The sequence below is a fragment of the Colias philodice genome, chromosome 29 (assembly GCF_061535455.1).
Source record: "Colias philodice isolate Cphi_HAF_F1 chromosome 29, ilColPhil1 Martin Lab GWU primary, whole genome shotgun sequence".
NCBI classification, from domain to species: Eukaryota; Metazoa; Arthropoda; class Insecta; order Lepidoptera; family Pieridae; genus Colias; species Colias philodice.
In genome coordinates, this window is record NC_143114.1 from 1096872 (window position 1) to 1111122 (window position 14251).

Consider the following 14251-nt stretch of genomic DNA (forward strand, 5'->3'; position numbering starts at 1 on the left):
TAAAATATTAAATCAAAAGTTACTACTTTTTTTTTATTTATTGGGAATGGGGAAGCGCTTGACCACAATCTCGCCTGATGTTAAGCTGAGATGTGGTCTAAGATGGAACGCGCTTCCCTAGAAGGTACCTGTTCACTCTACGCTTGAAGACCCCCATATTGTACTTAAAATATTCTCGAATAATAATGTTTTTTTTTAGATTCCCAGCGGTCAACGTGTGGGACAGAGAGGCTATAACGAAGACGCACACGGCCGTGCAATATAGCTTCCGTTGTCAACTCGAATATCAGCTAATGATGATACAGGTATAGTTTATTTGTTTAACTATAGCCACAGAATACATAATAGTAGCTAAAAGCTACAGAACGGACACTCTCCGCCTCCCGCAGAATTAAACACTTACCTCACCCCGCACGATCACGCTATAAATGGCGCATTTTTCTGAAAGGACGATATGCAACGAAGATTGACAACATTAATCAAATTGACTTAAAGTAATTTTATTATTTTGGATTTGTGATTATCGTTTTTCGTAGAAAATGGATGGATATTGTGCTGTTTACGGATGTATTTCATCAGAAAAACGCGAATATTTTTTACGCTAGTCACAAATGTGCCAACCATAAAGCGTTAACACACACATTTGCAGTCTCTACAGTGTGACTGTCAAAACGATAATTTTGTATGGAGTGTCCGGGGTGTGCTATAGCCTTTATAGTTCTAGATAGTTCGCACTGAAGTTTCTAAGAGAAATGAAACTAAAAACTATTTATTGGGTTTGTAGAAATATAGTGTACAGATTAATGATGAGCATTTTGTCAGCGCTGTTGTCACCTTTACAGTGATATTTAATATAATTGACGTACTTTATAAAATAAGAATCAAAATTACGCTCAAAAATTGTCGAGAAAATAAGAATCAAAATTACGCTCAAAAATTGTCGAGAAGTAGAAGTTCTATGAGAAAGAGAGAGAGAGACAGACAGAAAACATACGCGTGCCGCACAGCTTACAACTATAGCAAAAAGTGTCGTTACAACATTTCGTCGTAATATTTCCGTCTAGTCCCCTTTCGTAACGCGCGTTAGGGAACTTCGTTCCAATAATCTATATACAATATACATATCATAAAATCGTAGGAAAGTCAAAACTGTTAATTGATTATTTTTTTAAAAGAATACTTGGGTCGTGATCTACAATCGATATCGAAGCCAAAAATATACTTTTTAGAATTTTTGTCTGTTTGTCTGTATGTATGTCCGGGCTGATCTAAAAAAGTACTGCATGGATTTAGTTCAAATTTAGTACACAGATAGCTTGAGACCTGAGGAAGGACATAGGATAGGTTTCATCCCAGAAAACCCACGGGAACGGGAACTATACGGGTTTTTCTTTAGGCGAAGCTGGCGGAAAGCTAGTGGGGAATATTAAGCTATTGCATAGCTTCTATCGCGGGCCTTGAGCGCGGGGACCGAATCGAGAAATTCCGTAACCAAAAAATCTCACGCTCCCCACTCCGACAGGCTCGGAGGTGTGGCTTGAAGGCATAGCATGCAATAGCTTTACCGCGGCAGTCCCCGAGTGCCACACGTTTTTGTTGTAATTATTTTACGTTATGCCTCCAGTGCATGGTGTGCATGTGGAGCGGCGCGCTAGAGACGTGCACGCCGGAGGTGCTGCTCCGAGCAGCGTCCGCGCTGCCGGACGCGGCCGCACAGGAGCGCGCGCTCGACGCCGCCGCGCACCTGCTGAAGACGAACGAGCTGGACGAGAACTGCTCGCTGGACGGTGAGTGTCCGGTGACGTCACGGACGGAGCTAAGTGGGGGAGGTATTGTGGGGGAGCTGAGTGACTTTGGAGTAGTGGGGATTTCTATAAATCATCATCAATCATCAATCAAAGGCTTACACTTTTTATAAATGTGTATAAAAAAAGTAAAACGTTAACGAATAAAAGTTTAGTGTGGTACATTCACTAAATATTCGGCATGAGCCATTGAGGTATTATTAAAATCTATGCGACAAGCGCGGCGGTGCGGGGTGCGCGTGGGGCGACTAGTGAGTCATAGGTTAAGCGATGAGTTTGTGACGTTTGCCTCTAACTCGTGTTACAAAGAGTGTAGTAGTGATGCCCTCTCATTACGGTCGTTCGCTATAGATACATAAAGTCGTTCCATTTTCAAATGCGCAGGCATCGAGCGCTGCTGGACGTACCTGTCGGCCATGTGGGCGGCGCTCGGCATGAGCTCAGTGTGCGCGGGGGCGGCGCGCGAGGTGGTCGTGCAGTCGTGCGGTGCGCTTGATGCATTAGCACGTGCTTTGCACGCGGACGCGAGCGCGCTCACGCAGATACTGCAGGTTAGTATTTATTTATTGAAGTGAAACTTCTTTATCGGGGTTGGAAAATAAATAAATAAATAAAATAAAAATCATTTATTGATCAATTTGTGGGTTAGGTTCAAACATGTAACATTTGGACCCCAAACTAGGACAGCCTGTATTTTGGGGTCCACAAAATTTAGTGTAACATTTTTTCGTTACGCGTGACATTTTTCCGTTACGCGCCATCTTTTTCTTATCCCTACCACGCGTGATTCGACGTATTTCTGTAAAGTTGCATATGGTGAATAATAATTTAAAAAATAAGGTCATAAAGAAGTTTCACGTCTTACGTGTGTACAGGAATTTCTGTCTCGAATTTTCCTGAAGTCAAAATCGGTTGATGCGTATTGTCAAATACACGTACAGGAAAAGTGTTTTACGCTCTAAACCGATATTATGTTTGAATGTATTAGAGCCATAGCACAAATATTTTTTATGTAAATAACAATTTATTTTATCTTGCCATAAATCAGTTTTGATATCAACGTTATTGCTTTAACAAGACGATTCATTGTGTTAAATTGACGGCTATGACGTCATAATCTTTATATATAAAAATGAATCGCAAAATGTGTTGGTAAGCGCATAACTCGAGAACGGCTGAACCGATTTTGATAATTCTTTTTTTATTATATTCCTTGAAGTACGAGGATAGTTCTTATGTAGAAAAAACGTAAACATGTACCACGGGCGAAGCCGGGGCGGACCGCTAGTAGAAAATAAAAGTGTGTTTATTTCTCAACCATACAATCATGAAGCAGACAAACAAAAAATAATAAACATATGGCTATCATAATCTTATTTGAAGCGCAAAATATCTATGTATATCCTACAACTAAATGTTTCCAGGCGTCAGAAAGGCAGCTGGAACTGGGCCAGCTGCACGAAGCGATACAGTCGAGCTGTTCGTCGCTGCAGCAGCAGCTCAAAGCTGTCAGGAGGCGTCTACCGCCTGGTGTGAACCTGAACAATCTGCCTATTGACTTGCAGGTATGGATTGTGTTACATTTATGTAAATAAAAATCGATGAAGTGCGAGTACATATACTAATATATAATAATAATAGTTTATGTATTATAATATTAAATATATTTTAATTTTTATATTACAGGATGTAGTACTTCGGACTTATGCAATAAGTCGGGTTATATGTTTTCATAATATAAAGTTTCCAGTTTCATTTTTCATGCAAATTCTTTGATAATATTTAGTTTGCATTTTAAATACGGTATTTTTCGTGTCTTATTACGTTCCAATGACTCTTTACCTCCCAATAGTATGATGCCCGACGGTCAGCAAGTAAAACCGCGTAAAACGGTGTAGCGTAAGTCGGGGTATTAGTGTACTTAAATATATGTATACTTATATTATAAAGAAAGAGAACAGAAGTGTTTGTTTGTTTGAACGCGCTAATCTCGGGAACTACTGGTCCGATTTGAAAAATTATTTCGGTGTTAGATAGCCATTTATCGAGGAAGGCTATAGGCTATATATCATCTCGCTAAGATCAACAGGAGCGGAGCAATGCGGGTGAAACCGCGGAGCGCAGCTAGTCGATTAATTAAACAGAAACATAATACCTCACTACGTGGGAATGCATTTTTTTTATCATCCACAGCTAGTAGAGCGTCTCCGCGGCGATAGTGCGGTAGCTCTATGGCGGTGTGCACGCGCTGCTTCGCTAGCTGCTCGAGCAGCTTGTGCTTGCGCAGCGACAGCCGGGGAGAGGGCTGATGGAGCACCGCTAGCTCACACAGCACTGGCCGCTATATGGACAGCGGCTACGGATAAGATTTATCAACAGGTGAGTTGAGCACACACACACATAAACGTGTCTGTTTCACAAACACACACACAAAAGTGTAAGGTTAGTTTATAGTAAAAAGTATAAATAGAAAATAAAGTTTATAGTGTTAATATGTTTGTGTGTGTATCAAACATGCGTATGTATAGTTTGGCACTCACACGGACACTTAACACACCACACATAAGCATAGCTCATCAACTACACATACGCATGTTTGATACACACACAAACATATTTATATAACTTATCCACCTGTCTCTTTTTCTGTGAAAATTTAAGGTATAACCCGTTCAGTACTTCTATTAATCTAGGGACAATCGAACAACTTGTTTGTTACGTTTCTTTTTTATAATACTTGTCGACAAAATTTTTATAGTTGTTCAAACAGTCCTCGGTGAAATTTGCCAGTAATTCATATTTATACTTATAAAATTCCAGGACGATCATGGCCCAGTGAAGACAATTAAGCACGCTCTGTCCGTGGTGTCGGCGGATGTCGGCAAGTTGGCCGCCTTCACGCAGGATAAGGAGTATGATGTCATGTCGCTCACCAACGTGGCGCAGGACAAGGTGAGTGGCGAGCGTGGGCCAGCGTGGGCCATCGTGGGCCAGCGTGTGTCAGCGTGGGCCAGCGTGGGTCAGCGTGGACCAGTGTGGACAATGTTAATAACCCTGAATATATTTTTTTTAATTTTTAGGGTTCCGTACCTCAAAAGGAAAAAACGGAACCCTTATAGGATCACTTTGTTGTCCGTCTGTCCGTCCGTCCGTCCGTCCGTCTGTCAAGACCCTTTTTCTCAGGTACGCGTGGAGGTATGAGGCTGAAATTTATATCAATTACTCAGGTATACTGTCCCTTGAAGCTGTGTAAAAATCAAACTTCTAAGCCAACGCAATCAAAAGATACAGCCGTTTATGCCGCAAATTTTCGACACTTGCAAGGGAATCAAAACCTACAGGGTGCTTCCCGTGAACTCAGAATCTTGAAATTTGGTACGAAGCAACGTCTTATAGCATAGATAAAGGAAAAATTACGAAAACCATAAATTTTTAGTTACATCACATAATATATTTTTTTTAATAATTTTAAACTTACTACCCATTTCCTCATAAACGCGTAGAGGTATTAAATTGAAATTCATACCAAATACTCAGGTCTATAATACCTTTAAGCTGTAACAAAATCAAACTTCTATGTCAACGCAATCAAAAGAAACAAGGTTTGTACGGAACCCTCGGTGCGCGAGTCCGACTCGCACTTGGCCGGTTTTTTAGTATTTGTTGTTATAGCGGCAACGGAAATACATTATTTGTGAAAATTTCAGCTTTCTAGCTCTCACGCTTTATGAGATACAGCCTGGAGACAGACAGACAGACATCGAAGTCTTAGTAATAGGGTCCCGTTTTACCCTTTCGGTACGGAACCCTAAAAAACCTTATTAAAGAAATAGATAAATAAAGAATATTTCTCTCACAGCCAACGCCACCTATCGTGTTACGAGCGCAACATGTTAAGAAGCAATTGGAAGAAACCAAAACCCTCACAATCCGACTCGAGAACAAGGAAGCCGATATTAAGGAGCTTAGGAAAGCGCTGAAGGTATTAATTAATTTATTTACTTGAGAAAAATTCGTTTAAAATAGTGTAGTTAATTTTTTTTATAAGAAATAAATATTTTTAGACTCGGGTTCATTATAAAAATATATTCCATTTTTTAAAGTAGCAAATTCTAGTTTTTAAATAATATATCATAGTGAGGAACGCCTTATAATATTATATTCAATTACTTAGATAGATATAAATATTCACGTCTATTAATTGAACTATAAATTTACTGCTAAAATATTAAAAATTTATGTTTATTGAAGTTAAACTTCTTTAGGTACGTTGCGAGTATAATTTCAAGGTCGTGTCATGGCAATACCGTCACGTCATGGCGCAAGCACGACGATTACGGTATCTCTGAATCTTGCCAAAGAAGTTTCACTTTTGACACGCTCTTTTTTGCTAATCATATCATTATTTTTACACAATTTTCAGGCGAAACAAGAGGAACTGTCAGAGATGCAAATACGTAGAGAATTAGGCGAGAGAAAATTGACAGCTGCCGCTAGAGATGCCGAGCTGAAGGCTGAACAGTTGCAGAGGAAATTGGAAGACGCTAACAATCAGCTTAAGAGGTTAGTTTGGACCTTATTTATATGTATATAAGGTTGGTTTTCCAATAACAACATAAGGAGCAACTTTGGGATTTTGTATCTTAAATACTAGGATATGGTTGTTTTTCCCATATCGACAGAGTCAACGTAAAGTTGAATAGTTTCATAGGAAATGGGAAGACGCTAACAATCAGCTTAAGAGGTTAGTTTGGACCTTATTTATATGTATATAAGGTTGGTTTTCCAATAACAACATAAGGAGCAACTTTGGGATTTTGTATCTTAAATACTAGGATATGGTTGTTTTTCCCATATCGACAGAGTCAACGTAAAGTTGAATAGTTTCATAGGAAATGGGAAGACGCTAACAATCAGCTTAAGAGGTTAGTTTGGACCTTATTTATATGTATATAAGGTTGGTTTTCCAATAACAACATAAGGAACAACTTTGGGATTTTGTATCTTAAATACTAGGATATGGTTGTTTTTCCCATATCGAGTCAACGTAAAGTTGAATAGTTTCATAGGAAATGGGAAGACGCTAACAATCAGCTTAAGAGGTTAGTTTGGACCTTATTTGTATGGCGATAAAGTTGCTTTTCCAATTGCCTATTTGAGATATGATATTACAGTTTTGACTAGGGGATTTTGAACCTTAGGTTTTTTTTTATTATTTTTGATTCTTTTTACTGACTAGCTGTGCTACGAGGTTTCACCCGCATTGCTCAGCTCCTGTTGGTCTTAGCGTGATGATATACAGCCTATAGCCTTCTTCGATAAATGGGCTATCTAACACCGAAATAATTTTTCAAATCGGACCAGTTGACCCGGTGGAGACGAAAAAAAAATGTCTCTGTCTGGCAGGACACAGAAGGTTGATCACCTACTTGTCCCTAATGAAAATCGATCAGTGAAACAGACGTATACATTATGCATCTGCCCCTTACCCCACTAGGGGACATGGGACTTCACTTTTTTTCACATACAGACAGACGCGGGTAGCGACTTTGCTTTGTACCTCCAATCCAAGTTGGAAACATGTTTAAAATTTTTAAAAATTGATTTACTGAGTAGTGATTCATTAATCGTTCACAGAAAAGAGAAAGAGTTCGAAGAGACGATGGACCATCTGCAACAAGACATCGACTCGTTGGAAAGCGAGCGCGGTGCGCTCAGGGACAAACTGAAGATGTACGCCAAGAGGGGCGGCACGCATCACGGTTAGTTGACATTTGATTTGAAATTTGAATTTGAAATTTGAATTTTGAGTTTGAAATTTGAATTTGAAATTTGAATTCTGAAATTTGATATTTGATTTTTGTATTTGAAATTTGAAATTTGAAAATTCAAATTCAAATTTTTGCAGAAAAGAAGAAAGCAATTATAATCGATTCGAAATTTAGGGTAATATAAATGATATTTAAAATTTAGAAATTAGATATAGAAAATCAATATCAGATGGGTTTGTAAGATAGAAATTTAAAATAAAATGAAAAAAGTCACTTAATTGTGTGCATATTGGAAATAGATTATATCAAATTCAATTTAAAACGAGATTAAATCAAAATGTTGAAAGCTGAATTTGATTATTTTGTTTTAAAGTTATTTTTTTTTTGTTTGGCAATCGTATATTCGTACGGTTTATTTTCAAGTTATTTTAGGGCCGATTTTTCAATCCTTGGTTAAAATTCATTCGTTCAATAAAGTATTAATACACGAACATTTTAAAATGTCACCTGTAAACTGTCATATACGGACAATTAGAATACATTTTTGAAATGGTAGTTTAATACGTTATTCGATGAATAAGTTTTAACCATGAATTGAAAAATCAGCCCTTAGAGTACATGACTAAGAATAAAAAGATAACAAAAACACGAATACTACCAATTTTTATAGTGTAAGTTTGAAGTTTAGAATAGACTAGACGAACGTTTCGTGTAGAATAGACGAACGTATAGTATTACTACATTCTTTTTTGTCCGTAGTCGAGTCAATTTACGTATCGTTTCGTTTTTTTTGTGTATAATTATTATTTCGAAGAGAAACTTCTTTAGACGCGTTGAGATTAAAATTTCAAGGTCGCATCATGGCAATACAGTCACGTCATGGAGTAAGGCGACGATTTTGGTATCTTTCAATCTTGCCAAAGAAGTTTCACTTCTGACACTTGTGTTTTATATCTATTTATTTGTATTATTGTTTTGTATTGTTTTCTTGTGTTACAATTATTAACTTTATTATAGATTATTTTTATAAAAATGTATTTGTGTGTGAGAATGTGCAAGAAATATTCATACGCAAATATTTTTGTGTGTGTGTGTGTGTTTGTCTGTTTTTTAAATATGACATACTTACAGCCGTGACGCCGCCTATGCCCACAGTTCGGGACTTTTCACGTAAGACTATATGTGTAGTTCTAACGTATGCATGCATCATGTGCGGAGGTGTGGACTGTCAAACGGACAAAATATTTAGAAAAAATAATTGAAAATTTTTTTTTTTTGTTTAAACTGGGATAGGGAGTTGACAAGATAACGTCGTTGGTTTAATTTTTAAGATATTTTAAATTTGTTTTTCCTATATTGATTTTTTTGTTGAGTGGTATATTAATAATTATTTATTTAGAAGAAAACAGACATGTTTGTGTTAAAAAAAAGGTTGGGACCTAAACGTTTTTAATTTTTGAAATAAATTGATTATATTATTAATATTACAAAGAACTTCTTAAATATTCGATGTTTCGATTCATATACATCGATTAATATTATTGAGATATTTTTTTTTTTAATATATCGATCTAAAAATATTTAGTTTGACAGTCCAATGTCCTTCACACTTTCGCAACGTTCTAAAACTTTTATGTTTACGCATTTTATTAACGTTCTTTAACAAATGTGTCTTGTGACACACATACATGACGTCATCATCGTAATGTTATTAATATTTTATTTTTAATACGGCTTAATAATTTTAAAGGGTTCAAGTAACACAGTATAAGGTAATTGATGTCCAATGAAATTTAAAAAGGTATATTTATTGAATTTGATATTTTTGGTTTTACGGCATTCAAATGCTTTATAAATATAAATTTATAAAGAATAGAAAAAAATTGGTTAGGCGTCCGCCCCGGTTTGGCGCGAAAGGATGCGGGTTCGAGTCCCGCCTCGTGATCGAATTTTTTCTATTCTTTATAATTTATATTTATAAAGGTATATTTATGTTAAAAACTCATGCAGAATATTATTCAATTCATTTTAAATTATCCGCGTTTCCACTTAGCAATATTCGGCGCGTGACATGATGTCCAAAATGTAAGTAAACAACAACATATTTAGACGTTCAAGTAACGATGACTCTCTAAAGTCTAAACTAAAACAAGCTGGCAACGTCGCGCGTTTGCTGACAAAGTAACGTGCGGTTTGGCAACGTCGCACGCCAGCTCGCAACGATACGTGTCAGCTGGCAACGTCGCGCGGCCAACTGGCAACGTCGCATTACTTCTAGAAACGATACGAACCAACTGGCAACGTCGCGCGCTGTTGTGCGTAGAACATCTTTAGCGTCAAATGTTGCGTAGTGGAAACGTGCCTTGTGGCTTTTGTGTTTAATTCAATGTTTTAATAGTGGCATGGATCGTATTATTTTAAGGAGGGATGAATGAAAAGTCAGATGTGTTTATTTTTATGGTGACATTGTTCAGTCGCCGTTTTTAAGCTTTAAGGGTTCGATTCCTAGCGAAAACTTTGAAACGAGAAAATATTTAAAAAAAAAATTTTTTTGATGATGAACTTTATGATTATGTCGTAAAATATTAATATGTTAAAAGACTTATTGGTGTGTATGTAAACATTATTTTACTATATTGTAATTATTTTTTTTAAATATATTTTTAATGGAAATACCATCGATTTGGTCCTCTTTTCTTCGATGGTGAATTTTTTACAAGAAAGTTGGTGTAGAAATGATACCTTGCTGACTTAAAACATGTAGGACATTATAGTCCATTGAATGAGTCCCTCCAAGGGGGGTCTAGAGTGCGTGAGTTAGTAACGTAAGATGTTTCTTCGGAAACATGTCAAGAGTCCCTAGGTAATAAACATACTAAAACCCCGGGCCACTAGGAGGAGCCCCGGAGTGGGGGGAGGGGGGAAATGGGTCCATTTTTTCATTTTTCGCTTAAATCTCAAAAACGGTACATGTTAGAGAAAAACTTTCAAGGAAAAGTTGAAAGGCCATAAAATTATCTACAAGTTGTACCTGAATCATTTTTTCCTATATCCTACCGTTTCTGAGTTATACGCAGTAAAACATGATTTTGGCTCAAACAATTTCCACATCAATCGATCAAAAAATATTTCTTTCTTCCAAAAAACTCAAATGTGCAACTTGTGACCGGTACTGATAGATTGCTCTTAATTAGTTCTATAATTGGTAAAATAAACACATTCCTCCATGGAAGCCTTTAGGAGGAATCGATTGTCAAAATATTATATTAGGGCAGTTTGAGTTACTGAACTTGATCTTTTTATTTTTTTCTTCCAAAAAACTCAAAAGTGCAACTTGTGACTGGTACAGATAGATTGCTCATAATTAGGTCTATCATTGCTAAAAATACCAGATTCCACCACGGAGGCGTTTACGGGGAATTGAATTTTATCAGGGTAGTTACGATACATGTACTTTTTATTTTTTTTCTTCCAAAAAGCTCAAAAGTGCAACTTGTGACCGGTACAAATAGAATTCTCATAATTAGGTCTATCATTGATAAAAATACCAGATTCCACCATGGAGGCGTTTACGGGGAATTGAATTTTATTAGGGTAGTTAGTTAAAAAGTTCATGTATCGTAACTACCCTAATAAAATTCAATACCTCCTAAACGCCTCCATGGCAGAATCTGGTTTTTTTATCAATGATAGACCTAATTATGAGCAATCTATCGGTACCGGTCACAAGTTGCACTTTTGAGTTTTTTTGGAAGAAAAAAAATAAAAAGTTCAAGTATCGTATCTACCCTAATAAAATTCAATTCCCCGTAAACGCCTCCGTGGTGGAATCTAGTATTTTTATCAATGATAGACCTTATTATGAGCAATCTATCTGTACCGGTCACAAGTTGCACTTTTGAGTTTTTTGGAAGAAAAAAATAAAAAGATCAAGTTCAGTAACTCAAACTACCCTAATATAATATTTTGACAATCGATTCCTCCTAAAGGCTTCCATGGAGGAATGTGTTTATTTTACCAATTATAGACCCAATTAAGAGCAATCTATCAGTACCGGTCACAAGTTGCACTTTTGAGTTTTTTGGAAGAAAAAAATAAAAAGATAAAGTTCAGTAACTCAAACTACCCTAATATAGTATTTTGACAATCGATTCCTCCTAAAGGCTTCCATGGAGGAATGTGTTTATTTTACCAATTATAGACCTAATTAAGAGCAATCTATCAGTATCGGTCACAAGTTGCACTTTTGAGTTTTTTTGGAGAAAAAAAATAAAAAGTTCAAGTATCGTAACTACCCTAATAAAATTCAATTCCCCGTAAACGCCTCCGTGGTGGAATCTGGTATTTTTATCAATGATAGACCCAATTATGAGCAATCTATCTGTACCGGTCACTAGTTGCACTTTTGAGTTTTTTGGAAGAAAAAAATAAAAAGATCAAGTTCAGTAACTCAAACTGCCCTAATATAATATTTTGACAATCGATTCCTCCTAAAGGCTTCCATTGAGGAATGTGTTTATTTTACCAATTATAGAAATAATTAAGAGCTATTTATCAGTACCGGTCACAAGTTGCACATTTGAGTTTTTTGAAAGAAAGAAATATTTTTTGATCGATTGATGTGGAAATTGTTTGAGCCAAAATCATGTTTTACTGCGTATAACTCAGAAACGGTAGGATATAGGAAAAAATGATTCAGGTACAACTTGTAGATAATTTTATGGCCTTTCAACTTTTCCTTGAAAGCTTTTCTCTAACATGTACCGTTTTTGAGATTTAAGCAAAAAATGAAAAAATGGACCCATTTCCCCCCTCCCCCCACTCCGGGGCTCCTCCTAGTGGCCCGGGGTTTTAGTATGTTTATTACCTAGGGACTCTTGACATGTTTCCGAAGAAACATCTTACGTTACTAACTCACGCACTCTAGAACTTTTTATTCAATGGACTATTAGGCTATCTACAACTTTAATTTTAATAATATATTGTTTAATTTTAAAAGCTATCACTCATATCTATACTAATATTATAATGCTGAAAAGTTTGTTAGTTTGTTTGTTTGAACGCGCTAATCTCAGCAACTACTGGTCCGATTTGAAACATAGCCCATTGTTAGATAGCCCATTTATCGAGGAAGGCTATTAGGCTATACACATATTATCATCACGCTAAGACCAACAGGAGCGGAGAAATGCGGGTAAAACCGCGGGGCACAACTAGTATAAGTTTATCCTTTAAAACTCATGGTGGGCCATATTATTTAGATCTATAAGATTATAAGACTAATATAAGTATTTTTGCATTAGCTGTGGCCCCGCCGGCAACGACACAGAAAGAGGAGCCACGTAAGATATATGTGTATAAATAATGTTTATTGTCTTTGTGCAGCATGCATTTTATTTTTGCTGTATGTTTTTTTACCTTTTTGGAACGGGACAAGGCTAATTTGGTAATAGAATAACGAGTGTTGTCAATTATTTAATAAATGCCTGGCCAGTGATAAGGCCGCCCTTTGTGCTTTTATAAACTTATTTTTGTAACTTTTATGTATATTTTGTTTCTTGCACAATAAAGTGTTTAATAAATAAAAAATGGTCCCTTAAATAAACTTCTTCTTCGTCCCTTTGATAACACTATTCTAAAAGGGTCTCACTGTTGATACATGCCAAATAAGCCTTGCCGAATTTTAATTTTTGATTCATATAGAAATCATGAATCTATATGAATATAGATCATGATGAATATCTTCATATGATAATAAAAAAAGCAATGCATTAACTTTTTTCGATGGCAATTTTCAAGAAAATTAAAAGAGTATCACTGAAAAGTTCTTATACATATAACTATAAAGAATTTACGGAGGAATATATGTTTTTACGTTATGTTATAATATAGTCAACGCGGGCTCCAAAGTCTGTGCTTTAGCAACGTTTTTCTACAAAAATAAGTAAAACACAAGTCCTACTGAAATGAAAGAAAACTGCGTGTATACAAGATTAACAAGAACAAAAACAGATAATGATGCAAAATGGTATTATCTTGTTTCTGAATCACATAAAGAAGGATATAGGTTGGGGAGGCATGTGGCAAAGTTCATGACAGCCTTACCCCTCGTTTTCACCAAGAAACAAGTTAAATACTAGTTTGATACAAAACTTGTAGAATACTTTTCAAAACATAATTATTTATTTTACACATGTATTGAGACTGTCTCAAACATTCTTTCGTTCACACTTTGTAGCCAACAAGTATTTATACAAGTATAAAACACCTTTGCGTTTACACTGAAGTCTGTGACATGGTAGAACTTGTCTGATCCATTGATAGCGTTCTCACCTACAAAACACTGTCGTGGTTTAGATAAGTATTGTTTATTTTATTGCAATTTCTGTATAATACTAGTAACAAACAAGTTTTAAACTTTATCCATGTTTGTTGGATAAAGTTTTCAACATACATACATATCACAAGTTTTTTTTAATAGAAATTATAAAAGTAGGTACGACTGAATTTGTCTCGAATTCTACAAGTATTGCTACAACAAAAACAAGAGATCATAAACATGTAGGCAACTTAGATCAGGCAGCTAGAAGTTTTCAACCAACAAGTTTCATATAAGTTATCCTACATGTATCAAATTTTGTATACAACATGTTTTACACATGTCTAGGAGAAACG

General features: G+C 36.1%; 1 protein-coding gene across 9 annotated transcripts in view; it reads left to right on the top strand.

Annotated features, from left to right (window-relative positions):
- DCTN1-p150 (dynactin subunit 1) overlaps positions 1-14251 on the top strand; it is a 40767-nt gene that overhangs the window by 20817 nt on the left and 5699 nt on the right. For 6 of the 9 annotated variants that reach the window (XM_089712753.1, XM_089712754.1, XM_089712755.1 and 3 more), the window contains 10 exons: positions 200-305; positions 1625-1787; positions 2190-2356; positions 3230-3370; positions 3999-4184; positions 4626-4757; positions 5665-5787; positions 6229-6368; positions 7443-7567; positions 8708-8746. In XM_089712753.1, the coding sequence (XP_089568879.1) occupies positions 200-305; positions 1625-1787; positions 2190-2356; positions 3230-3370; positions 3999-4184; positions 4626-4757; positions 5665-5787; positions 6229-6368; positions 7443-7567; positions 8708-8746 (1322 nt within the window). Of the gene's footprint in view, positions 1-199; positions 306-1624; positions 1788-2189; positions 2357-3229; positions 3371-3998; positions 4185-4625; positions 4758-5664; positions 5788-6228; positions 6369-7442; positions 7568-8707; positions 8747-12879; positions 13043-14251 lie in introns of those variants that run through there. The other 3 variants (XM_089712760.1, XM_089712756.1, XM_089712761.1) reach the window with 2 other exon arrangements.